Source organism: Atractosteus spatula, chromosome 2 (genome assembly GCF_055471065.1).
Source record: "Atractosteus spatula isolate fAtrSpa1 chromosome 2, fAtrSpa1.hap1, whole genome shotgun sequence".
Classification (NCBI taxonomy): Eukaryota; Metazoa; Chordata; class Actinopteri; order Semionotiformes; family Lepisosteidae; genus Atractosteus; species Atractosteus spatula.
This window is the reverse complement of record NC_142707.1, coordinates 66,631,302-66,655,716: the sequence shown is the minus strand read 5'-3', so window position 1 is coordinate 66,655,716 and position 24,415 is coordinate 66,631,302. Positions and strand designations below refer to the sequence as shown.

Here is a 24,415-nt window from a genome sequence, read left to right as displayed (position 1 = left end):
TCATGCACATATTCTTCCAATAGAATAAGTCTGGTCTTATCAAATTGGATCTCTTAAAAACCTACAATTACTCTACTATTATTATTATTTACTATTATTGCACTGATGTAATCAACTCTTTATAACTTGTAGAAAAAAAGAACAATGTTTAACTGTTAGACTTTCAGATGCATCTTAAGCAGAGATTGTCAAAAATATGCAGGACTTTCCCCCCTGGGTTCTCCTTAGTTATTTCTAGTTTCACAAACCAACAAACCCACATGCCTACCTGACTGACTGTACTTAAGGATCAAGATTACATTGCTTTAGCTTTTAGTCCTTAAGCAAACAACAAGAAGCCCTCACAGGCTACTTAAAAACAAATTGTTTGCTTGTTTGCTCAAGGCATACCGAGAGAATGAAAGTAGGCAACACCTTTTGTGCCACCAATGCTCACTAAACATTTTCAAGATACCATCCAAAGCCTTTTGCTCCTTAGCAAAGTCTGCTCCATTCTTTCTGTCTCCAGACCAGATCCATTTTAAACCCCCAGAGTAAGCTCAGGTTAAATATATCTGCACAATTCTCTTTCACTCCAGATACTTTAGTTTCTTTCCAGAAAATTGAAAGTGGCTCTGTTAACCCCTTCCTTTGCTGTCATGTGGTCAAGCCATTTGGTTTTATGGCATTCTCACAACAACAAAGTCTAAAAACCTTTTTCAGTTTTTTCTATTGAGAATATAATAAGTACAGTAATCATTTCATTTATCACTGTTATTTATTTAAACAGATAATGTCAGACAATATCATCCTGACTGCCTTGCCCAGAGGCTCCTGTCAATGTTACAATGAAAGAGATGGCAGTTCACAGCCTAAGGTAGTATTTTGGCAATATTTACAGCACACTCATTTCAAATGACATTGTCTTCTCCCTGCCTGGTGTAAATTACCCTTTCCTAAACCTAACTATTATTTCACAAGCAGGAGAAAGCCCCTCTGCAGAACATTCATTGTTCTCTGCCTTTTGCTGTCCTGTCTGCACACCAGCTTAATCTCCCTGTAAAGCTTTTGAGACAGATGGTCTTCTCACACCTAAGTGTAGAACCCAGCTTTTGTCTCCTTTTTCCTGATGTCTTTCACCTTATATGTGGTAATGGGGCCGCTAACAAATGATCAATTCAAACCTACTTTAGAGTTTTCCTAAGAATATATTAACTGCTCTTGTTTGTTCTAAAGCAAGATAGAAATATTACTCCGTACTGTTTTTGTAAAAACTAAGACCTGCAAGATGTGTGCGTGTGTGAGAAACCACAATTTGCTTTCAAACGCTGACAGTACATTCATTTCCACAAAGAAATCATGCAGAAGAAGGGAATGTCATGCATACTCTGTAGATAAATATCTGTGTCCTCATCCATGTGTATGAGTAACAATACATTCATGTTATATCTTCAGAAGATACAGCAGTGCATCTTCAGAAGGTTCATTTTCATGGCATTAGAGACGGAAGAGGTCTTAGGGTTCTCACCAAGGACAAGACTGCAGCAAACTGCAGGAGCAGGATGAACCACGTTCTCTGCCCTTCTTCTTGTAACGGGAGTCCAGGCTCCCATGAAGTGTAGTTCAGGACCCTGTGCAGACGGTATAATCCAGAAGTAAGTGGAGAAGGACAACAGGGAAAAGATGTAGAGGATCAGGACGGGTTGACAGACAGGGGGGGCGTGACGGGATCCATCCGAGACTGACAAAGTTAAAATCCAGAACGGGATCTGGAACAGGAACAAGGAGTAAAAACAGGGTAACGAGGCCAGGCACTCCGAGCCCCGGACTCAGACGGTCAGGACGCCCGGGAATAAGGCCTGCCCTCGGGCTACCTGCGAGCACGGGGAACAGGCCAGCCTTGTGGCCATCTTCCAGTGCTGAGCCAGGAATAGCGAGAGCACCAGGCTTAAATAATGAGAGACAAAACAGGGGGCAGGTGCACAAAATCAACTAAAATACGAAAGGGTCATAGCGCCCTTAAGAGGAGGGATGACAATCGTGACACTTCTTAAAGGCTTCCCTTAAGTTTTTTTTTTCACAATGTCCCAATGTCAACTTAGTTTTGCATGCAATGCGGTCAGGGATCTGGATTACCTTTGGATCCCAGAAATGGCTGGCACAGTCTTGCCTGCTGGTGGCTGAATGCAGGAACTTCTCTGATGATGGAGGCTCTTGGTATTTCCACTGCACGGACACGGACTTGGTCTCCTCCTCTTAAAACGGGCAGGGATACTCGTTAAACGCCCCTTGATGGTTTCTAAAGCATAGAGTCCGAGATGCGATTCTTTCTGTCAGTGCTCCTCTGGGAACACTAAGGCTTCTACGGACATGCCTAGAAAAATACCCATGAGGAACATCACGCACTGCTTCCGTCTCCTTTACCTGAAGGCGCCCACCTGCTGTTGTTGAGGTGTGAGCTCAGGCCGTTGTGTCAGAGGTAATGATATCAAGAAGTCTTACAAATGGCAGGTAAGCTCTTCACCGCAGGGAGTCTTTGTGCCCAAAAACATCCTTCGTTCACTCGCGGATTCCAGAAGGTTTCTCACTTTGAAACTGACAATGGCTCCAGGCTTCTTCTGTGGGTCAGTGGTGCAGCCATGTTAGGTAAAGGAAGACATGGTTGGTATACTTCTTCTATTGAAAAAAAGTGATTTAGGAAGAGCAATGAGCAATTAAAATCTAAAACCCCAATCATCACCTGTCCCTTGAACACATTCCATTTTCATTTAAATACAGCTTAGGAATTCACAGAAGAAGTTCGGGTATGTAGCTGCGTCAGCATGCGGAGGCTGCAAAGGAACAGGTAGAGGTTCATTCCCTGCTGGTAGAGGTTGCAAAGGAACAGGTAGAGGTTCATTCCCTGCTGGTAGAGGTTGCAAAGGAACAGGTAGAGGTTCATTCTCTGAAAAGAGAAGAAAAGAAACACAATGTTTCAGCTGTAGAACCTTCTCCTGGTATAAGAGAAAGAGGGGAAAGCAGCAGATCAATAAGGCACAGGAGAACACGAGGCAGAATAGTTAGGAACAGGTGGGGAGCAGGGAGGAAAGGGACATGAAGTGGGTGAGAATGAGAAAGGAGAATAAGAATGCATGTGCTTTCTTTGTAAACTTTATTTGAAAACTTTCAAATCATTCTTTATTCTCTACTTTGAACTGCCCAGAAGGAGTCTCAGAGAAGTAAAACAAGAATAATTACAGGTTTCAAAGGAATGCCATGCAGAGTCAGGCTAAAGGAGTTGAGCCTCCTCAGTTGTGAACAGTACAGGAGATGAAGAGGTGCCTTCATCCTAGTACTGTATTCAAAGCCCTGAAAGCCTCAGAAAAGAAAACCTTGGGGCCCAAACGGAAATGATGAAATAATGTAATTAAGGTTGAGAATAAGATGCACATCTTCAGGCCATAAGAAAGTTCGAAAATGAGAGGAGTCCATTTGGCCCATTTATCTTTGCTTAGTTCCTGGTAGCAAATTGATCAGAAGATCTCATCCAGACATTTTATGAAAGAGACAATGAAAATCTGCTTCAAAAACATGGCTGGTTCACTTGTTCCACACTTCCACAACGTTTCGGGTAAAGAAGTGCCTCCTGTACTCAGGTTTAAATTCTCAGTTTTAAATGTGCTTCCCTTTAAACTCCGCTTGCTTCTTCCAGTAAGTGTTTCACAGTTTGTTCTGAAGACGTCTGCTACCTTTATCCATACTCTTCAGGGTGATTAATACTGGAATATTAATCCTAGACTAAGTGCTAGAAACAGGTTTGGGCCTTTTGTCCTGTCAGAGTTAGACACTCAGTTGAGTCCACAAGATGTTCCCGGCTGCTCTTCTTTCGACTAATTCCAGAGCAATAATACCTTCTTTGTAGAACTGTGTCCAGAATTGTACAAAACAATCTTAATGAGATCCCAGCAATATATGGTACGATTTAATATAACATTTCTTGATTTTAGCTTTACATGTCTTTACTGTTAGCCATTTGCTGGGCTAAAATGCTGTTTTTTTTCAAGCACAGTGTTTCTCATTTCATATTTGTAGTTAATAATTAAAAAAAACTTTATTTTATATAGTGCCTTTAAAGGTGGCTTCTCAAAGTGCTTTACAGAATGACAACAACAATAAATAAAAAATACACAAGATAAAACACATATCCAATACACAGAGGAGACCATGGATGGTCGTACTAAGTAAAGTAAGAGCAGAGGGGTAAAGAGTGGAACCAGTTCAGTAAAGGCTCTTCTAAAGAAGAAGGTTTTGAGTCTGGATTTGAAGGAAGGTGACTCTCTGATATCTGATATCCTTGGGAAGAGAGTTCTAGAGCTTGATGTTCTTTCTTCCTTCATCATAAATGTAACACTTACAGTACAGTACACCCGAAGACGCCTCCACAGTCAAAACGTTGTGTTTCTTTTCTTCTCTTTTCATCCTGGAATAAACCTTCACTTGTTCCTTTGCAGCCTACACATGCTGTCGCAGCTCCCTACTTGAACTACTTACAGCACATGTCAACTAATGCCCTACGTATGTTCTACCTTTTATTGTGCCTCAATTCTTTTGTGTTTCCTTTGCTGTTTCTATAGTCTTTTAGACCCATCCACACTTGGTACCATATTCTGACGTGTCTAGTCTACTCACTTGATCAATGAGTCCTGAATTGATGAATTGATGAATTGTGTTTGATTCCTTTCGCTTGCTCAAAGAACCCTAACAAGGTGGTTAAAGAAAATAAGGTAGTTAAGGAACTACATTTTCTAAATCTCTATTGATTATCCTACAAAATCCTATTGCTATACAGATAATCTTCTTGTTTATCTCTAATATTTCTTTATCTTTACATGTAAGAATTGTTGTCCTGTATTTTATTCAGTTTTAATAAATTGGTGCTACATTTTTCAGTCAATAGGTAATACCCCTACCTGTATTTAATACCCTATACCTGCTACAATTGTCAATAAGTCAATAAGTAATGGTCTGTGAAGGACAATGCTACTTTTCAGAGGCACTATTGCTATAATACTGTACATTTAGGACTTGAAGAGCTGTTTATTTTGAATGCTTCTAGTACCTGATGTTATTTGAGACAGAATTTACTTAATACATCACATATTTTCGTTTTACCATATTAAATTTAGTGATTATTATCTCTGGGGCTCTTTACTTAATTCTTTTCCATTCTTTTTCTGTTAAGATTCTGCATGCAATATTCTATATCTACCATTTAATTAATACTTTTCCTTTTTTCATTCTATAGCATGCTTACTTTCCCCTCGTGTTTTCTTTTATATGTTTATAAGACATTTGGGGCACTATTTTCTAAACTTTGAATTTCTTACTCTAGGGACCAACCTGTTCTGTGCTTCACTTCTCTTAAGCTCTATCTCCCTCCTTTATAGTCTGCTCTCCTGAAGTTGTTTTGGACTCTACCTGCACAGTTTTCAAACACACAATATTATGACAACAGTTCCCCTGTTCCTCTCTGTATCTTGACTGGTTGAAAAGACTAGCTCAATACAGGTGTGCCCTCCAGCAGGTGCTATGATAAGCTGAGTAATAAAGCAGACGATAGTCATATCTACCATTTTCCACTCCACATGCAAAAAGCTGAATAATAAGCACTTCTAACTTTACACATACAGTCCTAAGTTCATTCAAACTTATAATCTGAATTAGGTAGTCTGTAGCCCGTAATGAATATTTGTATAAATGTGACCCATATTAATTCTAATTCCTCTAGGTCAAGTTAGTGTGCCTGAATGCCTATTTCAATATATAGCACTACACTTTCCTCTCTCCAACTTTCCCATCTCTGTTTTATTTGTTTTATTTATCACTACTACTCTCTGTGAGCCGTGTTTCAGTGTTTCCAGTTACACCATAACTTGTGTGCTGACAGTATCTTCTATTTCTTGAATTGTGTTACAAACAGTCCTGGCTCGGAGGTGCAGTCTACATAATATACCTCGTCCTTCGCTGTTTCATTGTCTCCCTGGTCCCTGTTTTTTTTTACCTCCGGTTACTGTGTATCTCCCTTGAGAGCTTTCTTTGGATTCTCCTCCCTTTTTCGTTCCAAGGGTAATGTTTGTGGATATTTTGTAGGACCTTCCCCCATACCAACTGGTCCCCATCTCATCTAGCTGTAATTCCTCACGTCGGTACAGACAGTTTTCGCCACAGTTTCTCCCGTAGCTGAAAAAAGCTGAAGCTTTCTTCAGAAAACCAGGTGCACGGCCAAGTGTTGTTCAGATAGATCAACATTTGGAGATGTTCAGCTTTGCCTGGGATAGGCAGGATTACACAGAAAATCACTGATCGATTCCCGCCCTTCGATGTCTTTCCAAGGTCTGTGAATTTGCTGTGCATGGATTGAGGGACTGCTGTTATTTTCCCGAAAAGAAAAACATCTGACCAGTTTCACTAAGAGTCTGTCCACATCTTGAGGAATATTACCTTCCAGAGAGTCTTAAAACAGAGTATTAATTGTCTACCGAGCTATGGCATTGAAGCCTGTTTCCTGGGATTTTTCAAGGTAAGGCTGCAGGTAGAAGAAAGTGAGGACCCAGATGTATACCAAGCACATCCCTGAAGGCGGAGGTCCCGAGGTAACCCAGAACATTTAGTAGGGATGGTGTTTCTCAGCTTGCCGGAAAACCCTGAGGAATCCCCAGGGAAGAGCTGGCACTAGCTGCAGGGTAGCTGATGCCCACCCCTGACCTTCTGGGCCACACTTCTTGAAATACAGCTATTGTGACCTTCACCGGGACATAGGACAATTGGACTGAATACACATGGACATGGCTGTGAAAGATAATAAAAACTTTTAAATAAAAAAACGGTTCTGTTTGAACGTTTATTTCCTGTAGTGTAATGAGTGACTTGTGCCCCGGCTAGCCCTGTTGGTAGAGCGTAAGACTCATAATCTCAGGGTAGTGGGTTCGTGTCCCATGTTGGGCGCCGGGTCCTCCATGTTGGAGTTTGGGCACAAGGGACGCTCTGTGGAAAGCGAAGGGCATGACAAGGCACAGAAAGGTGTCACAGCCAGCCACCGCAACCAAGGAAGTCTCCGCTCGTGACGACTACTCGTACCGCTGGACCCGGGCCTCTGAGGGTGAGAGAGTGGAACTGCCCCAGGGCAACAGCTTTCCCTCTTGAAAGAGCTCTCCTGCACAGGTTTCTTCACGCAGCTCTTCTTCCCAACAGATGAACGGCACAAGGTACAACTGTCACCGTTGGACATGGTGGACAACTGCAGAATACTCGATAGTCACACCAACAGGGGACTCCCTTGAACAGTACAAACTATGGCAGTCCCTAATGTCTGACTGGCCACCATTCCAAATATTTACATTCATGTGATTTTCCTATCTAAAGACAATTGATTATCATCTACCACAAATACATAGACCTGTTCATATCACAGAGCTCCGAGGTCTGCTCCTTTTTTCGCTCGCAGCTGTCACGGTTGCTCATTTCCATGAAGGCTGCAGAGGTGTACAATATCACAGGGCATTGTATTGATCGGCAACCCGTTCATGCAAATCTACTCTCCAGTTGCATCTGTTGGCAATATCAGTCGCGGTTGTGGGATATGTACTTGGTTTCCGTTCATAACTTACCCCTGTTTGAAAACCATACTGGGACGTACGTTCATTACCGCAAACTGCGTTTTATAAAACTCATTTCTCACTTTATCTTTCATTTTTTTAGAATATTGAGCGAGGCTTCATGGGACACCGTGAACGAGCAATGATAAAAATGGGCATTAATTCATGTGCGGCTGATCTTTTGATGTATTTAACCAGATACATAGAATCTCTGTTTAAAAAAAATGCGTTGGTGTTGAGGCACACAAAAGGACTTAAATCGTAAACTTCAAAGCCTCCGACGACAGAATAATATTTGGGACAATAGTTTAGGCTAAAAGAAAAAAGAGAGCAAAGAAACAACCCTCCTCCCCTTTAAGCAGTTTCAGCTGTATGTGTGGTTGTTGGTAACAGCTGAAACTGCAACCTGATCCTGTGGGAGTTTTTTTTTTCCTTTTAGCGCTGCTACCCCGCTGCCACCCCGCTGCCCTCAGTCATGCTCGCTTGTGTTTGTTCAGACAGGGGGTGAGAGTCGAGGAGTGAGTACTGGAGAGGCTTTTCTGCTTCAGAAACGGCTTTACGGTGTAACCGAGAAATGGGAGAGGGAATAACATTTGTGAAGTGACCGCCAACAACCAAACTAGCAAAAAAACTGCTCGTTCTTGGATACTTGGAGATATCATTCCGTCTGTTCAGAATATGGAAACCATGGATCCAATAACAAAGTGGTCCCCTATTCAGGTTGTGGAGTGGATGAAAGGTGAGAATTGACTAAAAGTTATGTAATGTGTTTAAAAGAATCACTTTTATTTTATTTCAGCACTTGGCGCCGTACAGTTTCCATCGATGGCAACATTTGTACTTGAAGCGTCGTCGCTGTCTAAGAGCCGAAACTACGGCTGTGTTTGTTTATACCGAAGTTTCAGCAGTTTCATAGGAACTGGGGTTTATGAAGTAATTTGGCGATAGCGATTAACAACCACTTGTTACAGCCCCTATCACTCTCACGAATGAGAGTACAAATGCATGTACAAAACGTAAATTATTTCGTCTTTATTTCTAATTCTATATCGTCGTGTAGCGAAGTTTTACGTGCCTGTGTTGTCCTGTTCACTATATTACTTTGTGTCCTTTGCCGTGACAGTAGTTTCGACATGAGGTCAGAAGTTGTTACATTGTCATTAGGTTCACTGTGTAATTATTACCCCCTGAAAAGCAAACGCAAAGCACCCCCATAACGTTTGGTGCAGCATATGGCGCTGAGCCATTAAATTTTGTGAATTTATTTTACAATGAAGGCGCGTAAAACTTTGGAATGCGTTTGCTCGAGATGTTAAATTAACCGTTGACGCGCAACGCTTTTGGAATAAAAAGTCTTTTTGAGCGGACTTGGGCAAACATTAAGCAAAAGAACATGTTCTTGAAATACACTTACAGACTATAGTTTTGTGTTTGGCTATAGTTAAAATTTAGAAACGGGCAGTCGCATAAATAATATTTACGACACCGTGGTCACGGAGTTAATTCCCATATCTTGTGAGGTAGAAATATCATCTCATTTTCACTTGCGAGAGCATAAATAAGCCATTTGTCTAGGCTCTGGACCACATATAGGGGTGGTCCACACGTAATCGTATCTAACTTTTGTGCAAATCGTCTGAGTGTTTTGTATCCCGTGCCTTTCCAACAAGACTAAAACATTCACGCGAGCGTATTTCATTAGTAATCGTCGATCTCCGTCAGTTGGTTTCTCTGATTGAATTGTTCCTCCTTTTCTCTTTTGTATTTTTGAGAAGTAGATAGGTCCGTGTGTAATGTGTGGATTTTCCAGCTCTCGAAGCCCCTAGCGTTTTCTCACGTCGGCTACCGGAGCGGTGAAAGGGGTCGTGTTGAAGTATACATCGGCAGCTATGCCTTTTTTGCTTTGACAGTCTCTTACACCACTTATTTTGTTCGTCGAAACCTATCAAGTACTGGGACTTGGCGGTCTGCATTTCTTTCATGAATTGAACTGGTTTCTAAAACTGCTTTAGCTGAAACCTAAAAGACTGGTTTCTAAAACTTATAGCGGACCATCCCTCCCCCCTCAGAAAAGGCATTATGAGACGATAGGGTGTCGAAAGTTCCTCGTTTGGTGTCACACTGTACAAAAGAAATTCCTCACATTCCCCCTTGAGTCATTGCATTAAGTGGATGGTCTCTCATCTGTTGGTTTTGTAAACAAACTATTGTGCATTTTAATAGAATGGAGTTTCCCAAATTACCCAGGTAGAATCACAGGCAATTAGTTGCAGACATGCCAAAGTATTATGTACTATATACACTCTGGAAAGTAATGCAGTGTCCAGATTTTCTGTAGAAGAAGCAGTCTTTTGAACAGATATTCAACTATATTACGGTACTCTGAACTTCATAATTGTTCCCTGAACAATGCTTTGACTGTAAGACCTGCACGTTGATAATTTACCAGCACTTTGTGCGCTGTAACAATCTTTTCAAGGCAAAAAGTGGAAAGTTAAAAATTAGCTTTTCATAATAAGATCACATCGTAGTTTCTTCTCCGTGTCCCATTTCCCTTTTTGATTTGAACTTTTTTAAAGTTTTCTTTCAAAGGACATTTCTAGACCACAAAATGTCAGCGCAGAAAATCTGCTACTTTGCTCGAAAGCAAGGTCTGAGCGAATCACAGGTCCTTATACAGTTTTGAGGGTTTTTAATTCTCTGAGAAATATTGCATCTTTTTGTGAATCAAGCTATATAATTCTCAAACTGTATGCATGTTGAATTTTTGTACTGAATAACTTCACAATTCTCTCCGAATTATACTTTTTTTTTGTTGGATCACTAGACAAAAACAAATCCCACTGCCAAACAAGGACGCATGCCCTGGCTTGTCAAGTTCTCGTGATCTAGAGATTGGATGTTTGAGCATTTGAAGTTGTAAATGAGTCACTTTAAAAGCCTGTAGAGCAGTAAGTTTCAGTTGATATTGGGTGTTTTAAATTGCTCAGCAGGATGGACTGGGATTCTTCATACTCCGTGCTTCCAAACTCATCCCTGGTCAGTGGATGTATAGTTCTGGGATTAGGACTATAGACTGCATAGCTCTATGTAAAACTTCATGGTCAGCATGTCTTTGACATGGAAGCACTGCACTATGTGTGACAGATTTTTACCAGAGCAGAGGTCAACTCTCTGACCATGAGTCATAGGACCCCAAAGCGTGTTTCAGCCTACAAAGTAGTCAGTTTACATACACTGCTGTATATAGAGAGCTTTATTTACCTTGCTGGACTCAAAGCTTTTGTTTTACTTTAAATATGATTAATAATAATAATTGCTTACACTTATATGATGCTAGTACAGATGTAATTGTTTGACATCAGGTGATAATTCAATATAAACTTGGTTATCAACCTCTAATTTACAAATTGTGTATTAAAGCCAAGGTTTTGAGAGTGCTTTAGATACAATAGAATGTACCTAAGAATATTTTACGATAAAAGGATTAGATTAAGATCAGCTTTTACCCGACAGTGAAGTTCTTTCTTTTTCTGGGATTTGTAGGTGTTAAAAGGAGAACTCCGTAGTTTGGAGAACCAATGACGCAGCCCCCGATAGCAATGTGCCACATGCTTAAAGGAACATATGTCCCTTTTCTTTCCTCAATTAATCGTGACCCAAAAGATTACTCTTCTCTCGGGGGTTCTTGCTTTGGGGTAAATCTATTGACAACTGTCACAGTTTCATTTTTTTAGTGGCCTTATGATTTATCAGCAGAAGTGAAGTTCCTTGTGTTAATGTGTGATTTCTTATGTTTTCAGGATAGTCTGCTGTACATTATGTATTATGTTCAATCCCCCACCCTGCAAATTAAATTGAGTGAGGATGTAAATGTCCTTTGATTTAATGTTTTCTTGATAAACACTTAATTTCCTATCTGAAATAAACAACTATCTGATATATTTTTAAATGCTGCTGAAGTTCACAAGTTTAAAAAGTATAATGCTCATTTAAAATTTTAGCTTGCTGATTGCAATTCAACTCAAATCAAAACAAGTAGGGGATTATCTCTAAAGACCTTAATTAAGTCTGTTCTGATACCTTGCCTTTCTTCACACGTTTAGTTTTGACAGGTACATTGGATTCCAAACTTGCTTTAACTTCGAGACATCTCTGGGAGGGGGGTGGAAAATATTGCTTCATTCAGCAAATGTGCAGCAGACATGTCTTTTTTCGAAGGGTCATGTTGCTCCGATTTCAGTAAAAAAACAGACGAAAGAAAAAAATCTTCAAGGAACAATAAGTCATTCTTTTTCTCGTTTGGCATAATTTTTCTTTTTTTGTTGGCGGTTATGAAGAGAAAAACAGACAAGATGTCAGTTTGGTTTTTGAGAACACTTAATTTTCTGCCATTTATATTAGATACTGAAGTCAGAACATCAAGTGAAAGGTGCTGAATGTAGTGTTCATGTCACATTTTTAGGAATTCAAGTTTTCATTTACTGGCAGTTCTCTTTTCCTAGCATTTTATATTTTTATTCAGTCTATATTTCCCTGGGTTGTTCTCTTAAGCTAGTAGCATTGACCTAACCATTCTCATAGGAGTATAGTTTGTACACTTGGAGCAAAGTATCTGTTCCATTTAGTCTTTAGTATTAAATAATTTCTTTTTATCTGAAAGACTGAAGAGGAAAGAGATTAAGAAAGTGCACACTGAGTAGTTCTGTACCCTAGCAGGGAGAGTGTACCATTCAAAAAGGAACACACAATTCCTTCAGGATCTTCCTGAGCTCTCTCTTCCTTTCTCTGGAATAGTGCAGCTTGGGGCCATTTGATGACATGGGGGGCAGTTTTCTGCGTGGCTGTAAGCAGACAGTGTGTGATGCACTGGTAGGATCAATGGAGCCATTGTCCAAAGTGGGGAAAACAAGCAGTTTGCGTTGATGGGTATGAATCCAATAAGGCTGATAAGGGTCTGTGAATGTTTGTGGAAAACAATGGTCACACCCATACATAAAAGAGACCTGTCGAGAAATTCTTCAGTACTAGTCATAATATTAATAAACTCGTACAAAACCCAGGTATTGGATTAGAGACTTGGGGAAAATTCTCACTTTGGTTCAGCCATATAGGCTGGTACTGGTCGTTCTCCTGGTTCACAAGCCTGAACCAAAGGGGATTTACTTGTTCAGTTCGGGAGAATATAAGACATCTGGGACCCAGGGTGAATATTTCCGTTTGGTCGTGTTTGTCGCGTAGTCAAATAAGAGTGATTTGCAAAATGTCCAGGGGGGGGTGGGAGGTATCTGCCTTCAAATCCTCCCTCCCCTTGTGTGATTGCAGGGCTGGAAGCTGCAGGGGGTTACAAGACTGATCAACGTATAAAACAAGCAGTTCTGTGGGGGGGTGATAATAAAACTGCAATCCCGTTGTGTGGAGTCTGACTGCGTGCTATTTCTGGCAGAAATGATCTGGACTTTAAATGCCTGTTTACAAAACCTGTGGTTCTAAGTGAGCTGACACACTTGGAGCACTTATGAAGTAACTGAGTTGAACAGGAATTATCAAGCGTCTATCGTAGAGTTCTAATGCGGCTGTTTTTAAGTTATTTGCACATTTGAGCTCCACAAAAGAACAGTGGACATGAGGGAAAACTGTGTGTTTCCTGCCAAAATTCTAATTAGCTGTATAAATCCAGCGCTCACAAACTGCTTTTTAAAGTTTTATTCTCCTGCGTTGTGGTCTTTAGTAGCTCCCTCCTGGCCATCCCAAACAACGGCTGTGGGTACTGTCTTTCTAGCCTCCAAATGATTTTGTGCGTTTCCCATGATGTTAAAAAAAGGCACTGACTCACTTGTTCTGTAATGACAATGCTATGGCCACTTTCCGTTGAAAACGAGCAAGCCGCGAACTGTAGCTACCGTCGTCACATCCCAAACAGCAGCACGTGTTGGGGGATGGATCTTGGTCGGGTCTAATTGAGGGACGTCACCCAGTTCTCCCCACAGAGCCAAGAAGGGCAGTCTGCTGCTGGCTTGGTGTAGTGCTGATTAATGTGTGTGGGGGGGGGGGCTCTGCTGCGATCGTTTAAGTAAGCTTTTTAAAGAAAAACAAAATACTGGAGCCCTTTAAGTTAAACAATGTGTTTGTAGCTAAATACTTCAGACATATGATAGTCATAAGACAAAAGAAGGCTTCACCACACTAAACCACTGCTATAAAGGGCTTCCACTGCTGAGGGCTCCAGGAACAGACGACCCCTCCTGTGAGAAAACGGAGATCCATTCAACCGCCTTGGCAGTCGCAGCCTGTTTGACTTTGTGAACAGTTTGTGTGATCCGTGAGGTAACACGGGAGGTGTTTTTTAAACATAGGCCCATGGAGACGGAGGCTGTTGCACTGTCCTCGAAACTTTGCATGCTTGTGACCCATGGCATGCCCCATATACTGTATTTTTGATAGTTTCAAGACCCAGTGTAGTATTTAGAGAACTAAGAGCTCCCTTAAAGAAGTTTTTCGATCCAGTGAACAGCGTCTGCTGCATCTTTTAACTGCTTTGATTCTTGTGGTTAAGATGAGAATAGACTTTGATTTTTGATTCTCGGAAAAAGTCAAAGCACTGCGCAGGCGCGTGCACATAAGACATAGAAGTAAAAAAAGTGGTCTGACCCATTGAAGCCAAGAAAAGGACTACATTATGTGTTGAAAGCTGGAATGCAACGTTGGGTCAAGTGAGTTCTGAAAATGCAGACGGCCTCGAAGTCTCTGAAGGATTTGGGCAATGGGTTCCACGGACGCGATGCTGCACTCAGGGAGGTTCTGTAGCCCCTGGTCTTCGTAGAATAAAGGTGCAGAATGGTATGTCCCAGATGAATCGGTGGACTCGTGCAATAATCCTTTAAAATATCCTGGAGCTGGACAATTCAGAGCCCTATACGTGAGCAGTTAAACCCTGAAGTCCACTTTAAATTTGATGGGGAGCCAGTATAATTTAAATCGGGCAGGGATTACAGCTGATCAAGAGGGGTTTTACTTGGCATGTAAGTTGCTAAATTCTGGACGTTCTGAAGTCTGTGTAGTGCATTGGCGTAGTGTCCATCTGAATGATAAGGCATTAGAAATTGAACAAGGGCTTTAAATGAGCAATGATACACGGATGGGGCGAAAAAGATTCCCTTGTGGTTTGCCCAACATTAGCTTATCCGATATTGGGCAACCTGTGGGCATAAATTCAGCCTGCAAAATGACAACATGGTTCCAGCACAGATTCCTGTGGATCATCCTGAGTAAATGAACCAACATCAGTTGTAAATCAACCACGATTAACAAATTGGCACCGTAGTCGAATAGGAGCCAAGCCAACATGGAGTAGTACCAAAGATCCTTAGATCAATCCTAATCCCAAACACCCCTGTTTTCCCTGTGTCTAAGAAGGACGCTATTGGCAAGCTCAAAAGCTGTGCTTAAGACTAGGAGGAGGAGAGGACATGACCCAGAAGTCAGAAGCCATCTGCTAATCATTAACTACCTTAAAGGAGGAAGGGTCAGTATTGCCTTTGTCTAAATCCCAAGTGAGAAGATTCAAAGAGTTCATGAGAGGCAAAATAAGGTAGAGATGATTCCACTGCCTGTTGTGGAAGTTTAGGCAAATTGTTCCATAATTTATAAAAGGCAGATTGATAACAGAGAAACTAGATTGGGCTAGGGGGTTATTGACTAAGCTTATGCAGGTAGTAGGCCTTGTTCTAGTTACTAGTTTGGTCACCTATGTAGCATCCACAGCCAGTTATGTCAAAATTAATTATATTAGTTGTGAAAGAATTGATATAAACATTATATTGTTCAGGAAAGAGAAGAAAATAAAACTTAAAGCATTTCTGGATGGTGGTAAGGGTGGACTATTTGATTATTACTGGACCTCTGACTGCTTTAAGAGCACAACTGTAGAACGTGATTTGTTTGTAAGCCGGTAAGCATACGGTGTGGTTGTCTTGTCATTTGCAGTCAAGGTCCTAAATAAAAATCCTTGCAGTTTGCCTTTTGCCTCTATGGGGACTTCTGTGCCTGCTCCCTAAACGTGCCTGTACACAGAAGTGATTTGCTTAAAACCACTTTCTCTGGTGGAGCCAAGTGGAGAGGTGAAGGGGAGCCGTTGCCAACATGCCCAGCTGAGCCAGTACAATTTGTTTTTATTCAAAACTTTAATACGCAAATCGCATAGATCATCTCGGCTTAGCAAGAGCTGCATTTAGTCTTCTTCCCACACTAAAGAGTATTGACCTCTAAATGCTCAAGCGTTTTGAAAAAGAAAATGGAGAGGGGTACCCCCGGGGGTCCGACAGGAGCATTGATGCCCTGGGTTCCGAGGAAAGGGGTTGAAAGGAAACGTTTGTCCCGTGTCTGGATGGAAATCCAGTGTGTAATCAGCCCTCTCTGATCTAGAGTCGAGACGGGTCGACTGCAACACAAGGGGGTAACGGATCTGTTCAGGAGTGACACAGAGGTGAAATAAAAAAGGGGTCCCCTGTATAGGGTCACCTTGAGAACACACAGTATCTCCCCACCTTGGAGAAGCTCTGTCACATTGTGGGAACCCTGAAGAGTCAGAAGTTTTTTGAAAGCAAACTCCTTTTTATCCGTGAAAAGGTCTTGCTGGTGGCGCATTTTGCCACGGGCGGAGCGGTGCCTGTGGCTGGAAGGTTGCCGGTTCAAATCCCGCAGCCGGCAGAGGAATCCTACTCCGTTGGGCCCCTGAGCAAGGCCCTCAACCCCAACTGCTCCAGGGGCGACGTATAAATGGCTGACCCTGCGCTCTGACCCCCAGCTTCTCTCTCCCTGCCTGTGTGTCTCATGGAGAGCAAGCTGGGGTCTGCGAAAAGACAAGTTCCTAATGCAAGAAATTGTATAGGGCTGATAAAGTGATCTTATCTCACTGGAGTCTTTCAGCTGCTGCCACCGGTTTGTCCCAGTCAAAAGCAAATGAAATCGGCAGGATCTTGGAATCCCTTGGTTCTTTTTCACTCTTGAAACCTCCTCAGGTGGGAGCAGCTTCTGTCGCCGACTGGGGGCTCGGCTGGCTGAATGCTTTTAGCGGGCGCTCAGCTGTGGGGCTGGGGCACTGGGAGCCCGCTGAAATCCGTGCTGGTGCCGAGCCGTGCCACCTCCAAACTCCTGAGGTGTGGAGGGGCAGAGATTAACAGGGCTCACCTTATACACTGGGAGGCGGTTGTGGTGACGTAACTGCCCCCGGGCTCCCAAAGGCGGGGGAGATCTCCACCACACCCATGGGCTGGGCCTGGGGTGTGGCGGAGATTCTCAGCCTGTGTGCCAAGAGGAGAAACGGAAGACCCAGTCCAAGCTGGGGGCAGGGAGCCAGATCTCTTCAGCTCGTCGGTCAGATTGGCAACAGTACGCTGAAAACACCTTCTAGACACTTCCTCATGTCCGTCAGCTGAGCTCATGCTTTACACGGAGTGAACGTTTGTTTTTCACCTGTGGATTTCGTGACTATGTGACTAAATACTTGTGAGCGTGTTGTTCTGTTATTTGGATCCCCGCCGAGTAAAGACGCTGCGCTGCCACAAGCTATCTGCACTTCTCAGTTTTGGAACCAGTGAACCGATTGCTGTTAAAAAGACTGACTATCCTGGTGTTTATTAGGTTTTTTTTGAGAACTTACTTCTTTCTGCTTGTCCTCTAAGTAAGGGAGAGTATGGGGGAGCAGGTTTGGAATATGAGTAAATGGGTTTCTGAAAGGCTACACGCCGTTCTAACCAGTTCGGCTCGCATCGCCCAGTTCTCTGCAGGTCTGAGCAAGTCTGCCTGGCAGGTGCATCAGCCAGACTCTTCTGTGGGAACTGGCTTTCTGTCCTATTGCCGTGTCTGCTGCTTTGAACTGTTTTAAAGTTTTAAAGTCCTACATTTGGGTGCTTTAATAAGACGTTCATAATAAGAGCTACTATCACGCCTGATCAGGTTTTTGTGAACTTTTGTTCATTTAAATTTGTGTGTTTAGTTATTGACACTTTGCAGGTAATGCAGCACAATGCAACAAAGGCTATGCTAGTTTGTGGTAGGAGTCTTTTCTTTTCTCTTGTGGAGGGTGGGTGGGAGTTAAATTATATAACAAGCAGTGATTTTGCATCTCCTTAAGAGTGGTGCATTTCTGGAGGTACAAAGGAGAGGGGGAGTGAGAATGGGGGGAAAAAACCCCCACAATCTCTTAAAATTTCTACATTTATGTATGTAACAAAGGGGTGTGCCTGCAAGCCTAAAGTTCACAACATTATAGCAATTGACTTGCACAAAACTAGAAATTGTTAATACGTGTCTGAGCATTCATCCAGATATGGCGCTATAAACAAATAAGCGTATTGCAGGTTCCAAATTTACTCCTGATGATCTAACAGTGTAGTATGTCTTTGAGGACTGTGGGAGTATGGCACAAGAAATGTGTTTGGATCTTCAGGATGGTAAGATGGTAAAACGAGTTCCTCAGATCACTTGGCTATCAACGTCCAAACCAACTGCTGGAAATGAGCCAGAAGGCCTCCTGTCAATTGTAAAATTTCTTTTATTTTCATTATTATTTTTAGTGCCTCCAGCTGTCCAAGTGTAACGATCAGTTCATCAGGTTTGGACTAAGAGCTTTCTCCCTGTAGTTTTGAATGATTCTGTAAAATATTTCCTTGTTAATCTCTGTAAAAAAAAAAAGTTTCAGCACTCAATTTGCTGATGAATTAGGGCTTCTGAATCTTAAAGAGCAGGGCAAGCAAACACCTGGAGTTTGCAGTCGTTCCTAAGGTAAACACTGCAGGGTGTTTCCCAAGTACAAAGATTCCCACAGGGAAAGGAAAGCACCACGCACTTTTCCAATTCTGTAGACTTGCTATTTATCACGTTTCCTTGCTCCATTTTCTGGTAACCCAAAGGCCAATATCAGTTGCAATTAAATGCAAAATGTGCTGTTTCTGTGAGGCGATATCAAGATAAGCTTATTTGTAATCCCTGGGAAACTTTAAAAAAAGCTCCCAAGAGCCTAGATCTCACAGTGTCTCTTTCAGTGCAGGCAAGAGAGCAAACTGTGCTATTGAATAAAAGCGTTTTTGTGCGCCTGTAAATGAAGCTGTCCAGACTTGCCTGCACAGGACAGGTGATTCCAAACTAAACCGCGCTTGCTGCGGTGTGTGGATGGGCTTGGCTGAGACGTGCGCTGCCAGGTGTGCACTGCCTGTCAGCACACTGACGCTTCATCACCTGCGGTGGGTGTGAGCATAACATGTTGGACTCTTCAAAAAATCTGAAACGCAGCAATGTGTACTTGAAATAAGAAGTAAGAGTCCTGCAGGTGTTTCCCAAAACTAAAACATACAATCGCTTCTGCTCTTAAGAGCTATTCATGAAGATCTTCATCTTTCTTTTGTGATGTAGTCCTGTCACGCCTTGTCATCTACAGGGTGCTGAACTGAGATTTTTTTTTTTACCAGTAGCGTAGTATTCAAAGGACATAATTCAGGTGGATTTGTTTTCTACTTAAATACGGTTCCTCTTAAAAAACCCCATGCTGTGCAGTGGAAAGTTCTTGATCTTATTTCCTGTGGCCTGTGTGACCTGGAAGCTGGTAATGAGTCTCGTGCTCAGAGATTCCTGCTCGGTTTCCCCTCCCCTCTGCCCTGTTAATCTGCGGCGCTGCCACAGCTTCATTTCAGAGCTGCTCCGGCCTCTCTGCCCGGCCAGCCCAGAGGAGCTCCACAGCAGCCATTGTGCTTGTTCTTTTGGAGCTGAAAAGGCCGGTTTGCAGTTAATGTTGGATTTAGCACACAAAATACAAACGGCAAGCTCACAAACACGTGCACATGTTGTTGGGGGGTGGGGGACTGCAGATTTTTACAGAGTGTTGTAGAGAGAGCCTCATTGTGGGATTTGAATGTGGAAACATTGTTCTCTTGCCTTTTCCAGTGCGACTCCAAAGGAATTGCTTTTGCAGGAGGGTTTGATTGAATAGGAACAAAGAGGCAGTGAATCCATTAATAACTCAGTTGTTTTAGCATTGTACTGGCTGGCTTGAGGCATTTTCGTGTTGACTAGTGTGCTGGAATGTCTTTGGAATCCATCTTCTGTAGAGCTGCCGATGTGACAGGTTGCATGGGGCTTGATGCACTGGTGAAAGTCGGGCTTCTGCTTGGGTGTATTTAATCAAAGTGAATCATCTTCACAGCTGACGGACTTTCACTTGGATGAAATGTGTAGCAGTTGGATCCATGATAAAAATCCTCCCATGCATGTTGCAAAAGGGGCCCTTTGAAGTGCAGTTGTGTCAGCACAACATTATCGAAGTTCATTCTGACATATTCCAGGGTACAGACGCACCCTGGTATATTTCAGACCTTGAGGGGGGGAAATATGAATGATTTTTTTTTTAAACCTTGGGCTCCTCTGTTAAGGGTGGAAACAAGAGCAAGTAGGTCTGAAAAAGATCCCCGAAGTTAAATGAAATTGTAGCTGTTTTTTAGAGACGAAAAGGTAGCGCAAATGTTGTTGATAAAAAGTGCTTCTTGGTCTTACTAAATGACCCAACCAGGTATGTTTTTGTTGACGTCTCGCAGACTTCCTGTTTTACATCATGTTCTTATTGAATTGTTTGGTTTGCCTTTGAAATCCCAAGTCCGCTTTGCAGATGCCTAGGTACAGTAGCTCTTCTCGGCCTGCAGGGCGGCCAGGACTTTCATCATGTTGACGTCTTCGTTCAGCGCTGGCTGTCTGCACCACAACTGACAGCGGCGGGTATGGGTGGCCTACGTAATGGCTCCAGCAGTTTACAGAAACTTGTTTGGATTCGGTGGTCTGAACCCTCCCCCCCATTCTATTTCATTAACTTTTTTGAAGTTTCTGCCGTTTTAACTGGTATCGCTCATGCTCCATATTTCCTGGTCTTGTTTGTTGCATTGTACTCCAGCTCAGACGAAGTACAGTAGGTGTTCCAGCCTGCAGATGTGACGAAATCGGTACAATGAACTGACTACACAAGGAATTTCTATTATTTTGTGTCTGGTGCCCAGGGGGGTGGGTGGTGTGTGTGTGAGTGCATGTCTGTTTGGGGAAAATTAGTTTTTTTGATGTCTTCAGTGGTGTGCTCCCCAGCGCGAGCGCTTCACGAGAGGCCTGTGTAGCCTGTTTGTCTGCGCTCGTTTAAAGAAATATGCAAGGAGGAGGCTTTTTTTAAAGAAATGCACTCTAATGTTTTTTTAGTGCTTCTTGCCTTTTTAATTTTTTTTGGACAAAACCATTTAAAAAGAAGCCAGGCAGATGTATCAGATTATTATTTGCCATTTTGTGTTTTATGGCATCTTTGCAAACGGGAGGAGCTTTCTGCTTTCAGGAGTCCAGGTCCTGCTCATGTTGGTCGGTTTGCTTTGGATTGAAGCAAGAAGAAGAAATTGACAATCGGTCCGATGAAGCCAAGATCAGTTGAGTTATACGGCGTCCAGGTTTCATGGAGAGCAGTGGACACCTCAGTGCCCTCAAGGACTCCAGCCAGTAATGAAGGAGTGGAGTTCTAGCAGCAGGGCTTTTGGAACAGGGAAGTGCCTGTTGTGCGTGCTGAACCTGTTTGGGCAGTTCAGTGTCCTCCAGCTGGTAGTATCTGTAGGATCTGATGCAGCCCAGCTCTACTGGAATCCTCGTGCCTGCCACGGGACTGAGTCTAGTGAAGAGGTGAAAGACCAGTCTTTCCTGCCCGGCCTCAAGTCCATCACCTCACCCCCACCCCCCTCCTCCTCATTTATAAAACAGTCTTCACACGTACAGCTTTAGAAGATGTGACAAAGTCATCGGTCATTAGGGGAAATGTTCTTTTTTTTAGCAAAGATCTTGGAGTTTTAATTGATCTCCTCTTTGACAAATGTCCTTACTGTTCCAGTGCCCGTTCTTTTGTAGTGTAAGATCTATGGGATTGACAAAGGAGTCCATGTTTAGCGTTTGACACTGTTTAGCCCGTCAGGGAATGTTGTCCGAAGAATCTTAACACTGCTGCGACACCAGGGCTGTCAAATGTTAAGTGTGGAGAGTCTTTAAATTGTCGAGTGAGCGCTATCACCCAGCTGATCCTCAGAGTGCCTTAAAACACCTGGATATAATGAAGAATATCCCTAACTAATGTATCGTATCTTTAACTCGGTTAAGGTTTACCTTCTTAATTTCTTTCCTTTATCATCTTAGAAGGAGAGCAGAGCCGCTAAAATCTAGGAAGGTATCTGTGCTGTAATTTTTCCAACTTATTTTTAAACAACCGGACAGGTATTGCTTCCTTATACTGAGTTTAAGGAATGATCAAAAACATTGTACATCATTATTACATTATGTACCATGTTATTTTTAGCATAAACCTTTTCAGTTTCGCTCCTAGTCACTATTTGTGTTCACGTAGGAAACAGTACGTTTTAACTTGTCTACTGGATGTACACCAAGAATTTGACATCCATTAAAAGGTGCCTTGCAGATTCATTGTGCACTCTTGTAGTTGCGTCAATAGAATTCCGATAACAAAAGGCATTCCTTAAATCCCTGCGGACTGGGGAGTATGAAAGCCACAAGCAGTTACAGTGACTCCCCTATTGTAGTGGGCTCTTTTCCCCACTGCCCCTCCGACAGAGCAGGGGGCAGATGGCTTCATTCAGAATGAAATACCCTACCGGGATGAAGGACATTTTTTGTTTTCCCCCACAGGTGACAACAGTTTTCACTCCCATGCGATGAAAACCCAAACAGCTTGGCTTTTGTGATTCTTTATCTCGGTTTGCTTTCGTGCTCATCACACTTGTGATTTAGGGATGGGGGAAAAATGAACATCTGATTTCTCTGAGATTTCATAGTTCTTGGTATCACTTTCAGGTGCATGTGTTGGTTGTCTACAGCTTCCTAGCAGAGCAGATGTGGAGGTCACAGAAACTCTTCTCTACGTTGCAGTGCGCGCACAGTTAGGCAACTCTTGTCTCAGTTGCTGCCGACAGGACATGAGGAGAACCATTCCTATCTCATATTGCAGTTTTGCAGGGGTGTTTTGTGACAAGGCACTGGTTTTCCAAAAAGCTGCTTGCTTTAAAAGTCTAATGGTCTGAAATGAGATCTTATTTAGTGTACTTGTGTGATTTGAGAATATTGAGGACTATTTCCTCCAGCATCAGGGAGTAACCGCATGCAGTTTCTTCCAATACTAGCACATTTTCTTCCTCTTAAGAGCTCATCCTCTTAAGTCCTCTGCACTTTCGGTTTCTGAAGGATGTGAGGCAGGAAATGTTTTGGTTTGTGTGGGAATCAGAAAGCCCCTGTATGGAGAGGGGTGTGTGTGTGTGGCCAAGCTGCTGCCGATCAGTTTCAAAACAAGTCTTCTGCTTCTGCCAGTTCACTGTTTTGGCTTTCCACTACACGCACCGTGATCTTACTTCTGTAGCTCTGTACTAAGGGGGGCTCCACACGAGAGGAGGCCACTCGGCCCTTCTGCTCCATTTGACTGTTAATTGGTTCCACGGTCTCCTCCAGCCGCCTTTTGAATGAAGCCCAAAGCATCAGCTTCAACCTCATGGCTGGGAAGCTTCTTCCAAGCTCTCACCCCCCTGAGTAAAGACTAAAGGAGCGACTCCCGCTCGTTGTGTTCATCACCCAGAATCTGTACCTCTCATTCACCCCTCTCCAGGGGCGACTGGCACTGGCCAAGCGCTGACGCACCGCTGTTGGTGGATGAGTGGTCAGTCAGGGCTCCCCCGGCTGTCGGCGTCCATTGACTCCTGCAACCTCCTGGGCACTTGCAGGCGTTCGGCGCTGTTAGAAAGGGTCATGCTTCTCGCCAGCAGCCGTATCGCCCTGCAGCTCACCACCAGCAGCCCACTGAAGCTCAGCAGGGGGGAGCCTGGTCAGTAACTGGATGGGAGACCTCCTGGGAAAAACTAAGGTTGCTGCCTGAAGAGGTGTTAGTGGGGCCAGCAGGGGGCGCTCACCCAGTTGTCTGTGCAGGTCCTAATGCCCCAGTATAGTGACGGGGACACTGTACTGTAAAAAGGCTCCGTCCTTCGGATGAGATGTAAAACCGAAGTCCTGAGTCTCTGTGGTCATTAAAAATCCCAGGGTGTTTCTCCAAAAGAGTAGGGGTGTAACCCTGGCATTCTGGCCAAATTTCCCATTGGCCTTTACCAGTCATGGCCTCTTAATAATCCCCATCTCTGCACTGGCTTCTTGACCCTGTTCTCCTCCCCACTGAGAGCTGGTGTGTGGGGAGTGTACTGGCACACTGTGGCTGCTGTCACATCATCCAGGTGGGGCTGCACACTGGTGGTGGAGGGGATCCCCATTACCTGTGAAACACTTTGAGTGGAGTGTCCAGAAAAGTGCTATATAAGTGTAAGCAATTATTATTCTTTTCCATAAAGCAGCCCACTTTGTTTTCCCTCAGGAATGTTCATTACAATCCTTGAAGACTCTTGACTGATAATCATTTTCCCTTATAGCTGAAATCAAGCAATAGGAAGAGGGTTTGACATGTAACTTTGCTCTCAGGGATAAGGAAGCTGTAATAAGCATTCAGCCGTAGAGCTTCTATACCTTATTGAAGAAAAACCGACCAAATTTAGTTTAAAGTCGGTAAAACTACTGGTAAATAACTTGCATATTTAATGCAGATTACAAACATTGAATTGATTATGAATCATTTGTACAGAACTCCCAAAAGATTGTATTTGTCCCTGACTTAGAAGGATTACACGGATACTTTTCAGTTTTGTACTGTGTTCAGATAAAGCATACAGGAACCAGGACAATGAATTCGTAAT

At 42.9% G+C, this 24,415-nt stretch overlaps 1 protein-coding gene across 1 annotated transcript in view; it reads left to right on the top strand.

The window, feature by feature from the left end:
• Positions 1–8,028: 8,028 nt before the first annotated feature.
• cnksr3 (cnksr family member 3) overlaps positions 8,029–24,415 on the top strand; it is a 42,664-nt gene continuing 26,277 nt past the window's right edge. Inside the window, exon 1 of the mRNA XM_088909432.1 lies at positions 8,029–8,352. Within this exon, the coding sequence (XP_088765558.1) occupies positions 8,292–8,352 (61 nt within the window). The 5' untranslated portion in view covers positions 8,029–8,291. The remainder of the gene's footprint in view (positions 8,353–24,415) is intronic.